At 38.9% G+C, this 21,036-nt stretch overlaps 1 protein-coding gene across 1 annotated transcript in view; it reads left to right on the forward strand.

The window, feature by feature from the left end:
• The window catches only part of LOC150087169 (protein white-like), a 207,307-nt gene that overhangs the window by 173,442 nt on the left and 12,829 nt on the right, over positions 1–21,036 (forward strand). The window contains exon 13 of the mRNA XM_090372390.1: positions 11,191–11,296. Coding sequence (XP_090228516.1) covers positions 11,191–11,296 — 106 coding nt within the window. The remainder of the gene's footprint in view (positions 1–11,190; positions 11,297–21,036) is intronic.

Here is a 21,036-nt window from a genome sequence, read left to right on the forward strand (position 1 = left end):
TTGCAGATATGATGACCATAAATTTGAATGGAAAAACATTGCTTCAATTTTATTTGGATTGTTATGTCAAATCTTTTCTCCATAATCATCGCTCAGTAAGCAAAGCAGAAGATCAAAAACAAATATTAATAAAGTAGTAGTAGTAGTAGTAATAGAGGCATGTGATGCAAGAAAGCAAGCGTATGAACTTAAGTAGCATCAACCAAAAAAAAAAAAAAAAAATTTACACAACCATTCAATCTAAAGGTTTATGTTTGTCCAGTTCTTCCTTAAATTTATTTAACCTATCCATGACAGTTGGAAGTTTGTTCCAGCAATTAACCACCCGCTGGCTAAAGGCAAATTTCCGCACATCTATTCTACAGCTGTCTTTCCTCAATTTCAATTTATTCCCCTTAGGTTTGTAATCTGAACAAGTGGAAGAATCCCATCAGAATTCAGTGTGTTCAACCCATTCAAGGCCTTATACACCTCAATCAGATCACCTCACAGGTGCCTAGTCTCCAGCCACTGCAATTTGCAGAACTTAAGCCTCTCTTGGTAAGAGGATCCCTTCATTCCCCTCACCAATCTTGTTGCTCTTTTCTGTACACGCTCAAGCAAATCTACATCCTTCCTAAACTGAGGGCCCCCCAGACCTATACACAGTACCCAAGGTGTGGCCTGACAATTGCCTTATACAGAGGGATAATCACCTCCTTTTTCCTTCTAGCAAAATTTCTGTATATCATTGATAAAACCCCATGACCTGCTCTTGCAGCCTATCTGCATTGTTCAGAAAACTTCATATCTGGCTGACACAATTACTCCCAGGTCTTTTTCAATTTCTACCACCCTAAGTGTAGTACCACACAGTTGGTGCATTCCTCTGGGGTTATTTCTACCCATATGCAGTACTTTGCATTTGTCAATGTTAAACTTCAGTTGCAACTTCTCAGCCCATCTTCCAAAATTTTATAGATCCTGTTGCAGTAGCACACTGCCATTACTGTCATTAACAACCCTGCCACTCAACAGTGGACCCAACACCGAACCCTGTGGGACTCCACTAATGACATTAGTCCATGAAGAGGGGCATCCATTGATTACCACTCTCTGTCTTCTCCCACTCAACCATTCTTTTATCCATTGTAGCAACTTACCCTTAATACCATTCTGCTCCAATTTGTACAGTAGTCTTCCATGCGCAACAGTGTCAAAAGCTTTCCTGAAAGCCAAGTATATGATATCAAAATAATTTTTTGCATTTCCTTTGTAAGTTCCTTTTTGCATTTCCTTTTTCCAGTTGCTTTGTAACCGCATCAGAGTATCCAATCAAATTTGTCAGGCACGACTTTCCCTTAACAAACTCATGCTGTGTCTGAATTATTGGTGCAGTCTTCTCTAGAAGATCCTGCAATGCATCTTTAACCAGTGACTCCATTATTTTACCTGGAACAGTTTTGTTTTGTTAGGTTTTTAGGAGCGTTAGCAACCAAGGCCATATTGCTCCGGGGATATGTGGTGATCATTCCCTGACCTTTCCGCATCCTCCGTATTTGGTGGTCACTGGCTCGAACCATGGTCTAATTGAGAAGCTTGTGCTACACACTGCTGCTCCTGCCCAGCTGGCTGTGGAGGGTCCTACCCGGAACAGAAGTCAAACTAACAGGTCTGTAATTACTCATGTCACCCTTCGATCCCTCTTTGTGAATTAGAGATACATTTGCACATCTCCAGTCCATGGGGACCTCACCTGAGTCCAAGAATGCTCTCATAATTATGGCTAAGGGTTTGCTTAGTTCCTTTGCCCCCGCCTTTAATATAACTGAATAGATCCCATCCACCCCTGGTGCCTTTCTTATGTTTAACTTCAACAATTTCTCCACTTTGTTCTCAGTTATTACAAAATCATTAAGCACCCTGTTACAATTTGTTTACCTTCTGATATTTTCAATCCTTAATAATTCCTCATTTGTGAATGTAGATGCAAAATACTCATTCAGTTTGTTTGCTATCTGAGCAGGATAATCAACAGTCGAACCATCGATATCAAGTGGTCCAATCTGATTCATCCCCTTCCTTTAGAGTTTATATAAGTAAAGAAATCCTTGCTGGTTTTCTTAGCATCCTTTGCCAAAGATTTCTCATAATCTCACTTCGCCTGCCTGACCTCCTTTGTGACTTGATTACAGACTAGCTTATATCTGCCATAGGCTTCTGTGACGCCTGATGATTTATATGCATCCTATATATTCTTCTTCTTTGCCACGAGTCTGATTAGTTTATTTGACAACTATTTAGGCCTAAACCTTGAACAATATTTCTTAATAGATATGAAACATTTAGTAGCTTCCACTGTTAATTCCTTGAATGCTTCCCACTTAGAATTTGCTGTTGGTAACATCACCAGTTGGTCCCACTGTACAGAATTTCAAAACTTTCTGAGACCACTGTAGTCACCTTTATAAAAGCAAAAACCCTTTCCTTTACCTGTGATGGTAACTATACCTTTAAGTAAATCCCACATCAGTACACTGTGATCACTGCCACCTAGTGGTTCCTTTATATGCAAATTCTTAATACACGAATGATTACTGCTGATAACCAGATCAAGAGTATTACCCTCTCTAGTTGCCTCTCGAACATGCTGCTGTACAAAACAATCATCCAATAAATCCACAAAAGTCTTACTAGTGTGCAAGTGACCAACCCACATGTTCCAGTCAATGTCTGAGAAGTTAAAATCCCCCATTATAAGACATTCTGATTTACTGGCCCACTCTATTTCTCTGTACAATTGTTCCTTTTACTCATTTGAGTCATTAGGCCTACAACACACTCCTCCTCTTATTTTTGCTTTTGCAGTGCTTATGTCACACCAAACTGACTCAACAGTGCACTGTCCATCTATATCAACCGGATGCACTTCTTTTGATTTTATGCTTTTCTTAATTAACAGCATAACCGTAGCCGAGTGGTCAGGAGCTGGAGTGCAGTAGCACACGATCTTTGAGTAGACTGGGGTTCAAGCCCCTGACTGCTAAATACGGTTGATCTGCCAACCCGCACTGGACCAGCGTGGCAGATTATGGTCCATTTCTCTTAGCACGAATTGTTAAGGAGGCTTCCATCCTTCAGTGCATTGATAATGGCTGCAGTTTACCTTTTTTTTTTTTTTTTTTTTATCCCGCCTCCCTTGCTATCCTGTCTATCCTTTCTGTACACATTGTATTCCCCAAATTCCAATTCTGCATTCCTAATATCTGTGTGACACCACATATCTGATATCCCAACAATATCCACCTTTTGATGTGTTGACCAACACTTCAAATTCATCAAATTTATTTACTATACTTCTAGCGTTGGTATACATGCACCTATTCTTATTCTTAGTTTCCCTAGCATGTCCCATATACCCAACTGTTTTACAATGACTGCCATCAGTCCCTGAAATTCCCAGCATCCCACACTCCAGGCTGCTGCTTATTCTAATAGAAGTAGTGCAAGAATCACCTTCACCTCTGCCTGTGGCTACTTTTAACCTTTTAGTCTGTGAATCCGCCCCCCCCAAGCTAGCAGTTTTCTGATCCACCTAACACTGCCTCGATAGCATCAGTAAATATTCTTGCACCCTTTCTGTTTAAGTGTAACTCATCCCTGTAGAAGCAATCTCTCCTGTTAACAAGCACAGACCATGCTGAAAAAAATTCTACCCCACGAGCCTTGCACAATCCCTCCAGGGCTGAATTGATCGACAAGGGTCTTATCATCGTCTCCCTCCTATCATGTCTGGACAGAATTGCAGACACTTTCACATTGAATCCTAACTCACGACGTTTTTGCAACATTCACTTGTTCTTGTTAAGTAAATCTGCAGATCTCCTACTCTTAATGTTATTGGTGCAAAGTGTACAACAATATCACCCTTTGTGCCCTTAAAAGATGATCCTTCTTGCTAGCCAGGTGGGCAGGAGCAGCAGTGCATAGCACGCGCTTCTTGATTAGACCGGCGTTTGAGCCCGCGATCATCAAATACGGAGGATGCGGAAAGTTCAGGAAATGACCACCGCATATCCCCGGAGCAATATGGCCTTAGTTGCTAATGCTCCTAAAAACCAAAATAACAACATAACAAACTATCCTTCTTGCATAGTATATTTCCCATCTCCGTGACAATAGAGTCACCAACAATAATTAGTTCCTGTGAGACCAGTGCATTCTGCCTTGGAGATTGCTGCTGCATTTCCCGATGCACAATAGTGAGCTCTGGCGTTGAGTTGGGCAGCTGAGAGCTTGATTGGCCCCTCATATTAATTTTTTTGAGGGCATCTACCCTACACCTCAAGCTCTCATAGACCCTCATTAGGATGCTGAGTTGATGCCTAATTTCTGGACACTCTCTGCACCTGGCACACACACACACACACACACACACACACACACACACACACACACACACACACACACACACACACACACACACACACACAAAGACATCCTCCTTGGCTAGATCATGTTCTGTTACAGAGAGTTCGGCAAACATTTCACAAGTTGCACATTTTTTTAGGCTATGATGCATTGGAGAATTGCTTCCCTCAGTTCTCTTCCGAAGTCACAGCACTCCTGCCACTTTGTGCCCATTGCTTCGCTGCTCTAGTCTGGGGCATGATATTTTAGATTAATAAGATCAATAAATTTAATTAATTAATTAAAAATACTACACTATCTAATAGAATCCTAAATACAGTGATGTGTATTATGCTATATAATTTTACGTTAGAGCTACCTAGTTACCAGGGTGCCTCCGTAGCCAGGTGGGCAGGAGCAGTAGTGCGTAACACACGCTTCTTGATTAGACCGGGGTTCGAGCCCGTGCCCACCAAATACGGAGGATGCGGAAAGGTCAGGGAATGATCACCGCATATCGCCGGAGCAATATGGCCTTAGTTGCTATTGCTCCTAAAAACCAAAAAAACAACAACAACCTAGTTACCACAATTAAAAATTTGAATTCCCTCCCACTCTCTATACAAAAACAGTGGCTGCAAGATTTGAATGAAACAACAGTTTTACATATATTAAGTAGTAATCTACAAAAACTCTTATCTAAATTAAAAATTAAAATAACCAGCATAACTAGAACTATAAGGCTACTTATAAAGTACAATATAAAATAACAATTAGGTAAAAAAACGGCAAACACTTATCACTTTTTTGGAGCCTGTAAAGTAAATTCTATATGGCAATTTTTAGAATTAATTTTTCTTGAATATTTGTGTAATAATTTTTTATGTGTAATCTTTGATTTTTGTGTACCTTTTCTAGAATAGTTGGTTTTTTATGTAATACTTGTTTTTATATTCTACGGTGTTTTGTGATAGTTTTTTTATGTTATTTGTGATATGGGAAATATTTCATGTTATTTTTTTATTTGAAATATTAAAATTTTATCATGAAAAAAATGTATCCATTATGTTTCCTTAGTTATAAAAAAAATGCTGTGTGTGCTGAGTGCATGTGTTAGGTGGTTTTATGTGAAACATCCTTGGCAAAATCCTAGTTAGCGAAATCCATGTTCATTTGGAATGTGCACATGATGTTAGTATTTATTATTGATGTTTAGCATCTAAAATAAATATCAAGCCAATAGACTAATTACCATTTTTAAATGGCTACAATCAATTGGCAGCATCTACAATCAAACGGCAGCTGCAGGAAGTATGTTTGCAAAAATACAAGTTATAAAAATTCTCCTCTAGCGGAAGCTGCAGATGATGTCACTTCCGCGTAGCATTTTTCGTGACCCATCAAATTTACGAGGCTGAGGTGCTCCAAGAATGTTTCACGTCAAAAAGAATAAAAATCCTGCAAAACTGCAATCCCATTGTTAAAATATTCACAGCTCACCACTGACTTTGCAATCCTAAAGTGTTTCTACTGCCAGAGATTCAACCACATCCCACAGGTGCTCTCAAAAGGAATAGCACTGGGATGGCAGTGAAACAAGAAATACATAGACAACGTGTAGTAATTGCAAGACAGTGCAATTAAGCTATGCTCATTCAGTGTGAAATCCTAACTTGTCCTTTTTATCAACAAACTGTTCATCATCATCATCAGCCATTTTCAATCCACTGCAGGATGAAGACCTCTCCAGCAACTTTCCAGTTCCTTCTGTTTTGAGCACTGGCCATCCATTTACTACCCACAAACTCGCGAATTTCATCTATCCATCTCCGCCTTTGTCTTCCAGGTTTTCTTCTAGCTCCTCTTGGGTACCATTCTGTTATTTTCTTAATACATCTGTCATCATGTCTTCGAGCTTTGTGTCCTGCCCAGGACCATTTTAGTTCTTTAGTTTTGATAAGAATATCCTTTACTTGAGTTTGCTGCCTAATCCATGTGTTTCTCTTCTTATCTGACAGTTTGATTCCCAATATAATTCATTCCATTCTTCGCTGCGTAGTTCTCAGCTTCTCTTCCATTCTTTTGGCGAGTGCCCAAGTTTCACTTCCATAAATCATGATGGGGAGTATACATTGGTTCATTATTTTACGTTTCAGACAAACTGGGATATTGCTCTTCAGTATGTGACTATATTTCCTGAATGCTATCCATCCAAAATTTATTCTTCTCTTGACTTCCAGCCATTTATCATTATTACAGCTAATAACTTGTCCCAGATAAGTATATGACTCCACCTGTTCAATTACTGCTCCTTCAATCATTATTTCCCTTTCTGTGGCATACTTGTTCATCATTACTTTTATTTTAGCCATATTCATCTTTAGTCTAAAATCCTTACTAACTCTGCATAACTGATTAAGGTTTTCCTCTAATTCTTTGGGATCGTGGCTTATGACCACAATGTCATTTGCAAATCTTAAATGGTTTAGGTACTCTCCGTTCACATTGACTCCTTTCTGCAACCAGTCTAATCTTCTGAAAGCTTCCTCAAGGGAAGCAGTAAACAGCTTCGGAGATATTGTGTCTCCTTGTCAAACTCCTTTCTCAATTTTAAATTTCCTACTGTCTTTGGAGGACAGTAGGAGGTAGCATTCTCATATATTTTCTTCAAAATCATATATGGGGTATCTATGCCTTGTCTTTCCAGTGCCCGAAACATTGCCTTATGCTCTATGGAGTCAAATGCCTTTTCATAATCCACAAATGCCAGGCATAATGGTGTTTTATATTCATTTGCTTTCTCCATTAGCTGTGACATTACGTGAAGGTGATCCATAGTTGAGAATCCTGTCCTAAAGCCAGCTTGCTCTTTCGGTTGATTCTCATCAAGTATTCTTTCTACTCTGTTAGTAATGACCCTAGTGAACAACTTGTAGATGTGGGATAACAAGCTAATTGGTCTATAATTTCCAATTTCTGATTTATCTCCTTTCTTATGCAGCAAAACTATATTGATTATTCCACTGCTTAGGCATCACACCTTTTCTAATGCACTTTGTGAAGAGCCTTGCCAGTTTTTGTGTTATGTCTCTTCCTCCCAATTTTAACAACTCTACAGTAACTTCATCTTCCCCTGGGGCTTTCTCATTCTTCATTTTCTTAAATTTTCACTTCATTTTCACTGCTCCTTGTATAATTCTCTATAGTAGTTTTCTGCTATTTGAATTATGCCTTCTCTGCTGTTTATAAGTACACCATCGCTATTCTTCAGTTTCAGTATCATTTGTCTTTCTGTATTACTGCTCATGGCTGCTGATTTAAATCCTTTGTTTTCCCTTAATGCTTGTTCTACTTTTCTTGTGTTAAATCTTATTATGTCCTCTCTGAGTCTCTTTCTAATGACTTTGCATAACTCAGCATACTCAATTTTTTCCTTGTCAGTGTTTATCTTGCTCTCATTTTACGCCTTCGGTTCACCATAACAAGTGTTTCTTGACTATTTTTTTCTTCTTTTGATTTCTTTTTCCCTATAGGTTTCTTGGGCTTTATCACTTTCAGAAAGTTGTAATATTCCTTGTCAATATCTTGGTCCTGAGCAGTCTGCAGAAGCTCAAACTTGTTCTTAAGTTCTAGTACATACTGCTTTTTCTCCTCTTCTGTTATCTCAGAGACCTTTGTATTATTTACTTGAGTCAGTTTTTTCCTTTCCTTTCCTTTCTTTTCCTACATCTATATCAAGTGTACATCTTACCATTCTGTGATCACTTCCAACACATACCTTATTCAGGACGGTAACATCATTCACAATATATCTTCTGTTAGTGAGGATGAAGTCGATTTCATTAGTTGTTAATTCAAGTCTGCTTTCTGTTCACCCTTTTCTTGAAAAAGTGTTTATTACTGACAGTCCTTGAGATTCTGCAAATTCCACAAGTCTTTCGCCTCTTTCATTTCTTTCACCAATTCCAAAATTTCCTATAGTTCTCCTTTCTGTGCTGTTTTGTCTTTTTCCAACCTTAGCATTGAAGTTCCCCATAATAATAGTGTAGTGGGTTTTCTGCTCATCTAGAAGACTCTCAATTTCGGTGTACATTTCTTCAACTTCTTCAACAAGCTGTTTGTACTGTTAAACAGTACAAAACAAGGATAAACTTTGGATAATCAGAATACTCACATGGCACTGAACTTTCTCCAATTAAATGCATGAAGAGCTTGTGCTGTAGTTGACCAGGTGAAACTCAAAATGGAAGGACAAAATATAGATATCTTATCCTTCCAGGAACCATATACTCTTGGGGGTATGGTTAGGGTTTACCCGCAGTCCTTCAAGGTAGTGGAAACCAAATCTGACAAACCTGGGCAACAGTAGTGATGTGAAATACCACCTTAACAGTGACTAAAGTAAATTCTCCCTGTACAAAGTATAAGCTTTGCAGCATGTGAACATATTACTAGTCACCATGGTTCTGTCCATATCATTTCAGTCTACTGCAGGCCAGGAGAAGACATCACTCCTACTTTACATTACTTAGAAAAGCTCTAACGATACTACCAGGTTCAGAGATTTCTAGTGGCAGTGGATGCCAATTTCCACTCCAGACTCTGGCACAGCCTGCCTGAAGACTGTGTTGGTACTTACAATGGCCAGAAATTGGAGGACTTTCTTGCAACTATAACCTTTACAGTTCTAAATGGCTCTCACAATCTGTCAACCTTTAATTTAGTCTTATGAGAATCAAACATTGATGTTATTCTGGCTACTGCCTCCATAGCTTCTAAAATAACAAATTGGTGTGTCCACAACACCTGGACTACCACTGATCACAGAGCCATAACCTTGTTCATCAACTGGAGGCCCACCCCTCTTTACAATTGCATTACAAGGTAATATCAATAAAGCTAACTGGAATACCTTCTGGGAACCAATAAGAGAATTGCTGCAGAGAGTTCTACCAAACTCTCTCACCCATCTCACCACTCAAGTCACTCTGAAAAAATCACTCAGGTAATGCTAAATGCATGTTATGCATCTATTTGGAAAAAGAAGCCAAAGAAAAATGCAGTCACCTGGTGGTTCCCTGAGCTGGAACCTTCCAGCAAAGGGTTCACCAGGCAAGGAAAAACATTCAGAGAGCAAGATCTTCCTAGCCTGAAAATCAAGGTAATGTCCTAAAAGAAACCTACAATAACCTCAGAAACAATTTGCAACTCTTATAAGGTGCAGGAAAAGAGAATTGTGGCAAGAGCCGGTTGGGACAACCAGGAGGGAGGGGCATCCCTCCCTCCCTCATGTCATCAGCCTTGGCCCTGGTTGGAGGGAGGAATCCTATTTGTGGATAAATTGATTTTCACTGCTCACAGTGTAACAAAAATGGTCCCATATGTGTATACAGACTGTGGGAGTTTCCCAGTGCCTCTCTGTGGCCTGAAAAATAAATATCTGAAGAAATATATGTAAATTCAAACCTGCAATTTCCACTCATAGACTCAACATTGGAAAGGGGGAGAACTCTTTTTTGGCTTAATTAGTAACAAGAGCGACATGGAAACTGGCTGAATACTCCTGGAGTGAGGCTCAATCCCTTATCTCATCTGCTTCTGGGTCATATTGTTTCATGGCAGCTCAGGAAGGTTGCCACTGGGAGCAGCTCAGAAACAACATGAAAATCACATAAAAAATATTCTGTCTTAGTTTTTGTTGCATTCCTAGAAACTCTTGCACTCTGCTCTCCCCCACTTCTGGCAGTTCCTCCATTTCCAAATTAACCCTTGGTAATACTAGATGGCTACCCCTGCTCAGTAGGCGCCTCCGTAGCCAGGTGGGCAGGAGCAGCAGTGCGTAGCACACGCTTCTTGATTAGACTGGGGTTCGAGCCTGTGACCACCAAATATGGAGGATGCGGAAAGGTCAGGGAATGACCACCGCATATCTTCGGAGCAATATGGCCTTAGTTGCTAATGCTCCTAAATACCAAATAACAACAATAACAACCTGCTCAGTTCTGGGTTAGGGGAGGCTGGGCACAACTTTAAATTGCTTCCAGGGAAAATCTGTGAATGACCAACCCTAAATTCCAAATCCAGGTCCAATCCTCTCCTCTTCTATGTCTGATATTAGCCTTCTGGTTGGCATGGGAGAGAACTTCTTGGGCATATGCACACATACAAATTTTTGTGTGTCCATGTGCATGTGCTACTGAGCCACACACTCCCAATAAACCACAGGCTCGTCTGGGAGCTAATTGAATGTAAATCCATTGAGTGTGAATTGAAATTTTACATGTGGACAGATAAACATCTGATACACGTGATTAAATTAATGAGCCTTTATGCATTTGTGAAAGTACATAAAAAGCATTGATCAAAGAAAAAGAGGAGATTACTTTATAACCTGATATGTAAGAGAAAGTAGGCTAAAAGTTTCATAGAAAACATGGACAAAAATGGCATATTGCACTCATACAAAGTGCATTACTAAAAACACAATCAACATGACACAAAAGCTAGAAGTTGTATTAAATCATCCATGAACTGAATATTGTATTCAAATTAAAAGTTAACAGTATTTCAAAATAAATACATTAAAACCACGTAAAACTACTGATATTGAATTAAGACATTTTCCTAGATATATAATTCCTATATATAATATCTAGGATATCTATATATAGACATCCTAGATATTATATATCTTTATACATATATAAATGAAAATAAATGTTTCATAGCTTTAGTTTTTATACAGCATACAGTTATTCTTTGATTTTAAAAGATTAGATTGTAATAATTTTTATCTTATAGCAAAAAGGTTTCTTGGTTGGTCCAGTTTTATATGTTGCTGTGGCGCGCGATTATGGACTCAATTCGAAATCCTGCTGTTCTGAAGATTCGACTGTTTCAAAAACTTGTAAGCACTGTAATTTTGAATATTAATTAGCACCATTTGATAAAGCTGTGTCGAGTCTGATGCTAGTGACAGAAAGGTTAACAGGATAGTTTTTTCTTTTTTGAGAAAAATAGCGTTATTTGTGAAACAGTGTACTGTTTGGCAATTGGAAAACGAGACTGGTGTTATGAGAAAAGTGCTGGTGCTGCCATCTACTAGAAGTAAACATGAAATGAAAGAGTGATTGTTCCTTGAGCACTGCAGTCAATGCCAGTGGAAATTGCCACTATTCCAGAATGTAGTATGAGCTGAACATGTCTCTCCTGTGTCTGTGTTGTTGAGGAACAAAGAGCAAACATCAAGTTTTGTGTTTGACTGGGCAAAAGTGCCACAGAAATGTTGAAAATGGCAACCCAAGTGTATGGAGAAAATTGTCCACCTTGTGCACATGTGTTTGAGTGGCATTAATGTTTCGACAATGGAGGAAGAGAATCACTGGAAGATGATAAACATCTGGGTTCAGCAAAAATTGTTCAAATGCCAGAGTTGATTGAAAAAGTGTGGGAAGTCATTACCAATGATCGATGTGCAATGCTCTGAATGATTTCAGAAGATCTGGGCATTAATACGGGAATGATTTGATAAATAACCCAGGATTTGAAGAAAATAAAGGTCTGTGCATGGTTTGTTCCACATTCATTAACAGACCGTCAATGACAAGCGTGAGTTGAACAGAGAATTCATTGAGGCCACGTAAAACAAACCCAACTTCCTGAATTTGATCATTATGGATGATGAGATGTAGTGTTTTCAGTACAACCCCACAACAAAGTGACAAAGTGTGGAATGGAAATTGGCAAACTCTTCCAAAAGTTCATTGAATTGTACACACAGAGTTCATATCCAATGGCCAAAACATTACGCTGCCTACTACCTTGATGATTTGAAACCTTTGTTGCAGAGAATCCAACATGTGCAGCCTCAGTATGGAGAAGATAGCAGTTGGTTTCTCTTGCATAATAATGCACCAAGCCACAAGGCACTGCACACTGTTGCACCCACTGTATTTACCAGACTTAGCCCCATGCAACTTGTTTTTGTTCCGGACGCTCAAGGTACCACTGAAAAGCTGTTATTTTGATGAAAAAATGATATCAGTACCATTCTAAGAGCTGTGACGAGAACATTGAACAGTAGTATACCAGTCACGGCCTTCCACAATCGTTCCAATCACTTCATGGTTGTTGAATGTAGTGTGTGGATGCAAGAGGAAGTTACTTTGAATAAACCAAGGTTAGTTTACTCGTACATGGGATCATTGTTTTTCTATTGTCAGTCTTGTTTTCCAATTTCCTCACTGTATGAATATCACATCATGAGAAACAATATTGCAAACAAACAGGATAGCATATACAGGTGAAAGTATAAAAATTCAGTTACATTCTAATTTATGTAGTTACAAAAGAAGAAAGTAAGAGAAGAAGAAGAACTCTTTATTGCATACAAAAGGCACATGCTGTACACAATACCCTTCGCAGCTACAAGCCAGTGAAGGGTATATTCTACCTACCAGAGGTATATCAAAGGAAATACATTAAAGAATTTTAAAAGACTATTTTAATATGAAATCTTGGCTTAATAAATAAAGAAAAAAAATTAAAAATTAGATAAATCATTGAGATTGCCTGAGAAATACCATTTAAAGAGGAATATTACACCCTAAGTCAAAAGGAAACGTGATTGACAGATAATGATTAAATCTGATATGAAGAGTACTTCATGTTGGATTTAATTGATATAGATAATATCATAAGGGTAACAGAAATTTACTGCCAACTGTTTTTTCATCAGCAAACTTAGGCATTACACTTGGTGCTTAATGCCATATTCCAACAGACTCCATTAACAGCATTATTGAGAACAGCAGCCATACTCCATCTTCTGCCACCCAGAAGTAGAGGATAGTGAATTTTGCTGTGACATGCAGTGTATTTAGGATGAATAGACAAGAGAGAAGTAGTTGTGATGGGGAATCGTGCTACCTGTTTAGAGTAGCCCATGCACAACAAGAGCATTCCCAGGCACCCTGAGTCTGTTCTGTAGTAGTAAGAAGGTAAATAAGAAACCATTTTATGTTTGTTTTCAGATTGGAAGAATATTATGAGAGTCCTTGCGTCTATATAGAATGAGCGACATGTGCCTTGTTATGGGATATTTCAATCTGTCCTATATTGATTTGAGCAGTTGGCAGAGAACTTACCTTGGAGTACAAAAATTTTATTCCTCTCAGAAATTGTGTCCCCCAGTTGTAATAAAAATGATGCAAAGCATCAGCCAAAAAAAAATCTACCCACTTCATTTAAACTTATTCAAGCTGTCCATTTCCACTACACAAAATGAAAGTTGGTTCCAACCACAAATTATTCTTTGGCTGAAAGGATATAGTCCCCTTGTGTGTGTGTGTGCACCATCCAAGATGCAGTAAGTTTGCCATCAGTATTTAGTTTACTAAATCCATTCAAAGCCTTAAACACATCAGTCAGATCTCCTTGCAGGTGCCTAGTTTTGAGACACTGCAATTTACAGAACTCAAGTCTTTCTTGATAAGAGTTTCCTTTAGTGCTCCACATCCTATTACTCTTCTCTGCACCCATTCCAACAGATCCACATCCTTCCTAAAATGAGATTTCCAGACTTGGTATGCAGTACTTGAGATGTGACTTGACCATTGCCTCATACAATGAGTTAATCGCCTCCTTTTCTCTGCTGGTGAAATTCCTACATGTCATTGACAAAACTCCATGAGCAGTTCTAGCAGCCTGTCTGGACTGCTCAGAGAACTTCATATTGGACTTTTCAATTAACTGTAGATCTTTTTTCATATTCCACTAGCTTGATTGTGGTATTACCCAATTATGATATGTTATTCCAAGCTTAGGCCTCCATAGTCAAGTGATCAGGAACATAGCATATGTTCTTTGAGTAGACTGAGATTCAAGCCCCTGACTGCTAAATACAGTCGATTTGCCAAACTGCGCTGGACCAACGTGTCAGATTATGGTCCATTCCATCAATATTACTTGTTGAAGGAATAATGAGAGGGTCTCTATCCTGCAGTGAATTCACAATGGCTGCAGATTTATTTATTTTATTCTGAGATTAGTGTATATCAATATGAAACCGCAATTGTTGCTTTTCAGCTCATCTACCTAATTTGTCCAGGTCTTGTTGGTGTACCATATTCTGATTACTATTATTAAGAACTCTGCCAACTGTTTTTTCATCAACAAACTTAGGCATTACACTTGGTGCCTAGTGCCAAATTCCCACAGACTCCATTAACAGCATTATATGTCAAATATAATGCTGTTATATTTGACATATAATGCTGTGTCAAATTCAACTACCTACCCAACTCCACTAATCACTTGGAGGTCTTTGACTTCCTCTCTTTGCAACTTGACTTTCTCCAGTGCAGCTTTCCTAACATTGAGGTAATTTTCCTTGGTGATTTTAATGTTTCAGGGTTCAGTGTTCACAACTCCAGCTGGCTTCCATTTTCTAGTCACACTGACCCAGCTGGTCGAGATGCTGAGACTTTTGCAATTACTAATGATCCTGCACAGATTGTTGATTTATCTACAAGAATACCAGACAATCCTAATCATACAACCAACACGCTTAATCTTTTTCTCACAAACAACCCTTCTCAGTACACGGTCAAAATGAGTGGTCCTTTAGGCACCTCAGATCACAACTTGGTGATTGTCTCTTCTCCAATGGAACCTTTATCTCATGGCTATTTCCAACATCATGTTGGTTTGGCATTACAAGAATGCAAAATGGGATGACCTGCGAGATTTCTTTTCCCTGGTCGGATTACTGTTTCAAAACTTCTGATATCAATGTTTGTTCAGATCGGATCGATGAAATTATTCATGCAGGAATGGAATCCTTTATCCCACACTCCACTTTAAAATCTCGTCCTTTATCTAAACCTTGGTTTTCCAATAAATGTGCTAAGGCTGTTCAAGAGAAGAGCGTTGCATATCATAATTGGCTTGTTTCTAATTCTTCAGTTTCATTTTCTGCCTGCACCAAAGCTCACAACAATCGTAAAGCAGTTATTAATTAGTCCAAACTAGAGATCGAACAGGCTAAGAGTAGATAACTTGCTTCTTGCCCTAATGGTAGCCAAGCATTCTGGTCTCTTGCCAAAGCTATTGGCCGCAACTTTTTACCATCTCTGTTCCCACCTCTGTCCAAACCATATGGTTCTGTTGTCACTTCAGCCAAGGATAAAGTTGACCTGCTACATCCCATTTTGTTTCCAACTCATGTATTAATGACCTTGGTAAAACACTTCCCACCATTCCCAACATGCTCCATTCAATGCCTGCCTGCTGTGGTCTTCCGTCAAAAGTATGTCAGAAGAATTTGACGAATCTTGATGCTAAGAAAGCTTCAAGTCCTGACGGTATTTCTGCACTTGTTCTCAAAACCTGTGCTCCTGAACCTACTCCTGTAAGGTATTTTTCCTTCTGCGTGGAAATTTGCTCATATCCAGCCAGTTCCTAAAAAGGGTAACAAATCCCTCCCATCCAATTATCATCCCATTGCAATTACTTCTACTCTTTCTAAAGTAATGGAGAAATCAATTAACCATCAACTCTTAAACTACCTAGAAACCTTCCATCTGATCAACAATCGCCAGTACACCAAAGCTCGCAACAATTGTAAAGCAGTTATTAATCAGTCCAAACTAGATTTTGAACAGGCTAAGATTAGAAAACTTGCTTCTTAACCTAATGGTAGCTAAGCATTCTGGTCTCTTGCCAAGACTATTGGCCGCAACCTTTGCCCATCTACTATCCACTGGTGATATTCTGGTTTATGTTACCCATTTATGGACAAACTCAATGGAAATGTTTGGTGAAACACAAGCAGTTGCTCTTGACATCTCAAAGGCTTCTGATTGTGTTTGGCATAAAGGTCTTCTAAACAAGCTTCCATCTTATGGTTTGCCAACTGTGTTTTGTAATTGGTTATCCAGTTTTCTCTCTGATTGCTCACTGAGGGTGATGGTAGATGGCTCTCTGTCTTCTAACTTCTCCACTAATGCTGGTGTCCCCAAAGGTTCAGTTTTTTTCCCACCACTCTTTTCCTCTTGTATATTAATGACCTTCTTCCATTGACTAGAAATCCTATCCATAGTTTTGCCGATGATAGCACATTTTATTCCACTTTCCGTTTTGAGAAACCTTGCCCTGCTCAATCAGCTTCAACTTCTCGAATATCCACTACCAATTCCTTAAATGCCAATCTCCAAGTAATTCTCCACTGGGACAAAGACAATTTAGTTAATTTCAATCCTTCTAAAACTCAGTCTTGTCTTATATCTCACAAAAAGGATTCATCTGCTCCTATGGTTATCTTTGGTGACACTCCGATTTCTAGGCAAGATGATATATCTCTTTTGGGGATTACCCTGACTTCTAATCTGTCTTGGAAAAAACACATTACAAATATTGCTTCCTCTGCATCTAAAAAATTTGGCTTTCTCTTTCGCTCTCAGCGTTACTTTTCTTCCAAACAGCTGTTCACTCTACAAATTGCAAATTCGCCCTTCCATGGAATATTGTTCGTAAATCTGGGGTAGTGCCCCCAAAACCTCTCTCAGGCTTCTAGATTCCATTCAGAAGAGGGCAGTTAGGTTAATTAATGACTCCTCTCTAACAGAGTCTCTCCACTCGCTGTCTCATAGATGTACTGTTTCTGCCTCATGCCTTTTCTACAGACACTTCAATGGGCTCTATTTTCTGAATTGGCTTCTATAATTCCTGCTCTCTCTTTCAAAACAGTCCAAACACGTGCTGCCACCAGCCAACATCCACTTACTCTTCAACTTCAAACTCACAGGACCAACTTTTCATCTTCCTCATTTATTCATTCAGCTGCCATTTTCTGGAACAACCTTCCTTCATACGTATCTCCTGAAAATTACATTCTACTGAAGTTCAGTCTAATGTCAACAAATATCTTCTTTCGTCTTCTCAATCTTCAACGCAAGCATGGTACTAAGTACTATAGGTTCTAATACCTCTTGTGTTTGGGGTTTTCGTAAAAAAAAAAATAATAATAAATAAATAATTCAGATACGGCATGGATTTATTTTAAGGGGAAGTCTTATCTGACCAATTTGATTGGATACTATGTTGTGGTTGCAAAGGAACTAGATCCAAAAAATAATTTTGATATCATAAACTTGGATTTCCAGAAAGGTTTAGATACTGTTGCACATAAAAGACTCTTGTACAAATTGGAGCAGTATGGCATTTAAGGCCAAGTTGCTGGGATAAAGGAATGGCTGAGTGGGAGAAGACAGAGAGTGGTAATTAATGGACCCTTCTCATCGTGGACTACTGTTATTAGTGGACTTTCCCCAGGATTCAGTGTTGGGCCCATTGTTGTTTTCTGTATTTATCAATGATATTGATGAAGGTATATCACGCTTAATATCGAAGCTTGCAGACGATACAATGGTTGGAATGGATGTTAATGACAGTATGCTACTGCAACAGGAGCTAGTAAAGTTGGGCAGATGGGCTGACAAGTGGCAACTGAAATTTAACATTGACAAATGCAAAGTACTGCATATGGGTAACAGTAACCCCAGCGTAACATATGAACTGTGCAGTACTACACTGAGAGTAGCAGAGAATGAAAAAGACCTGGGGGTAATTGTGCAGTCAGATGTGAAGTTTTTTGAGAAGTGCAAATAGGCTGCCAGAGTAGGTTACGGGGTCTTGTTAGTGATATATGGGAATTTTGCTAGCAGGGATAAGGAGATGATTATCGCCTTGTATAAGGCAGTGGTCAGGCCACACCTTGAGTACTGCATACAGATCTTGAGGCATAATTTTAGGAAGGATGTAAAGTTGCTAGAATGAGTACAGAGAAGGACAACAAGATTGGTGAGGGGGAACAAAGGGATGTTACCAAGAAAGGCTTAAGTTCTGGAAATTGCTGCATCTGGAGAATAGGCACCTGCAAGGTGATCTGATTGAGGTGTAAAGGCATTGAATGGTTTGAGCAGGCTTATGCTGATGGGATTTTTCTTCTTGCTTAGATTACAAAACCTGAGGGAGCATAAATTCAAATTGAGGAAAGACAGTTGTAGAATGGATGTGGGGAAATATGCCTTTAGCCACTGGGTAGTTGATTGCTGAATCAAACTTCCATCTATTGCTGTGGAAACACAGTTTTAGATACTTTGTCACTTGTCAACCTGCTATGCTTTTTGGAGATTGTCTCCTATCTCTTTTGAGACAATGCACTTGGAACTGAAGTAACAACTGTGCAAAATTTACTTTGAACTAATTTGAAAAGCCTAGAATAAACAATTTGCTTTCTTTCCACTAATTTATTAGATATTTGCATTTTTTAAAAGGGACTGATAAGAGTACTCTGAATTTTGAAAACAATTCGCTGATGTTTTCTTCCAGGTTGTTCCTGAATTATTTTCTAATGCTGCTGATTTCATAATTGAAACATGATTATTTTGTCACTTTTTCCATATGTGTTGTGTTCATTGCATCAGGTTTCTCACAAATCACAAAAGAAAATTTAATTTTTCATAAATTTTTATTAATTTTGGCAGAATTTGTGCACTGAAATAATAATAAAATGCTACTTTTACCAGCCTATATTGAAATAGTAAGTGTGTTAAAAAGACCACTATACACCTACCTCTCATTTTAAAACTGATCTATAATGGGCCAAATTTTCATTTCTTTGATTTTCTTGCTGATCCTTCTACTTTACAGTCCCTCTTCAGCATCAAGCAATAGTCAGCCATCATGTTGATATTCTGCCTCCCCTCATACCTCATCTCCACGTCTTTAATGCCCTGGTTAAACCTCTAACCTTGTTCTTCACTACTTAATACAGGACCATCTGGACAGGCATGCAATAATACTGCAATCGCAGCATGGATTTTTAAAGGGCAGTCTTGTCTAACCAATCTGATAGAATACTATGATGCAGTAACCAAGGAACTGGATGCAAAAAATAATTTTGACATCATATACTTGGATTTCAGGAAAGCTTTTGATACTGTTGCATGTAAAGACTATTATTATTATTATTATTAAAATCAGTTTATTTCCCAAGAAACCTTGGGTCACCCCGGGACAGCTCTGTGCCAGAAGGGTGTGAATATTTACTGACTAAGGTGCGAGGAACACAATGTACAATAGACAAGAGTACATGCTTGCTCGACCCAAGACTTTTACAGGATTAAATATACAATAATGTACAAAATATACGGTAATATATAAAATATATGATTGCATGAAGACAAAAAGTCTTTGTCATATACAAATAGGCAAGTTAAAAAAAAAAAAAAAAACTACTTGTCATTCATGCAATATGAGGGTCATTGAAAGGCAACTGCAGAAAACCATTGATCATCTTACAGCTTGGTCTTTGGCTAATGGGTTCAGATTTTCATCACAGAAGACTGTTTGTGTACACTTCTGTCGCAAACGTAATCTTTATCCTGACCCAGAATTAAGGCTTAGGCAAAACAACATCCCAGTTGTAGCAGAATTCAAATTCCTTGGACTTATTTTCGACAAGAAGTTGACATTTTTACAACATATTCGTCAGCTTAGGACAAGGTGTGTTAAAGGGCTTAACATCCTTCGTGCCCTTTCGTCAACTTCGTGGGGCACAGATCGTATTACCCTTCTTCGTCTTTACCTTTATGGTTCTGCTAGAGATAGTGTACTTCGGTGGTTAGATCCAATCCACCATCAGGCCATGCGGACAGGCACTGGAGCATTTCGCACATCTCCTGTCCAAAGCCTTTACATTGAAGCTAATGAACCATCTCTAGATCTTCGACGTAAGCAGTTGTCCTTACAGTACGCCTTCAAATTGAAATCCCTGCCTGATCATCCCACGTGGCCATCCGTTTTTGAGCCACGCTGGGAAAACTTCTACAACACCCGTTGGACTGCCAACAAACCTTTTGGTATTTGGATTCAAGGGCTGTTGAATGAACTAGACATGACGGTAGCCAACATTGCCCAGTCACCCAGGCAATTCCTTCCACCCTGGCATGCCTATTTTCCAACTTGTGACTTCTCCCTTAAGATCTGGGAGAAGGCTACTACACCGCCATCTGTCTACCAGCAACTCTTTGCATCACATAGACAGCAGTATTCTGACTTTCTGCCAGTCTATACAGATGGCTCAAAGCTAGAATGTTATGTGGGATCTGCTGTTGTGTTCCCTCACAAAACATTATCCAATAAGATCCCACAAGAAACTAGCATTTATACTGCAGAGTTACATGCAATAGAAACAGCCCTAGATCACATTAAACATTGCGACTACCAGAGGTATATGATTTATTGTGATTCATTAAGCGTGTTACAGGCTCTAGTATCAGTGAGGTATAACCCTCATCTGATCCTGTCCAGGATCCGGCAGATTCTTTTTTCTCTCGTAGAATTAGAATTTGATATTCGCTTTTGCTGGATCCCAAGCCACATTGGGATCCGGAGAAATGAATTAGCTGATGCTGCTGCCAAATCAGCCATTTCCCTGGATAATCATTGTCTGTCAGTCCCTTTTCAGACTACAGGCAAATAATACTCTAATTTATATTTCCAGTGGTCTCCGACAGTTTTTAAATTCTGTACAGTGGGATCAACTGACGATGTTACCAACAGTAAATTCTAAGTGGGAAGCAT

The sequence above is a fragment of the Mastigoproctus giganteus genome, chromosome 4 (assembly GCF_048544385.1).
Source record: "Mastigoproctus giganteus isolate SK-2022 chromosome 4, ASM4854438v1, whole genome shotgun sequence".
In the NCBI taxonomy this organism is placed as follows: domain Eukaryota; kingdom Metazoa; phylum Arthropoda; class Arachnida; order Uropygi; family Thelyphonidae; genus Mastigoproctus; species Mastigoproctus giganteus.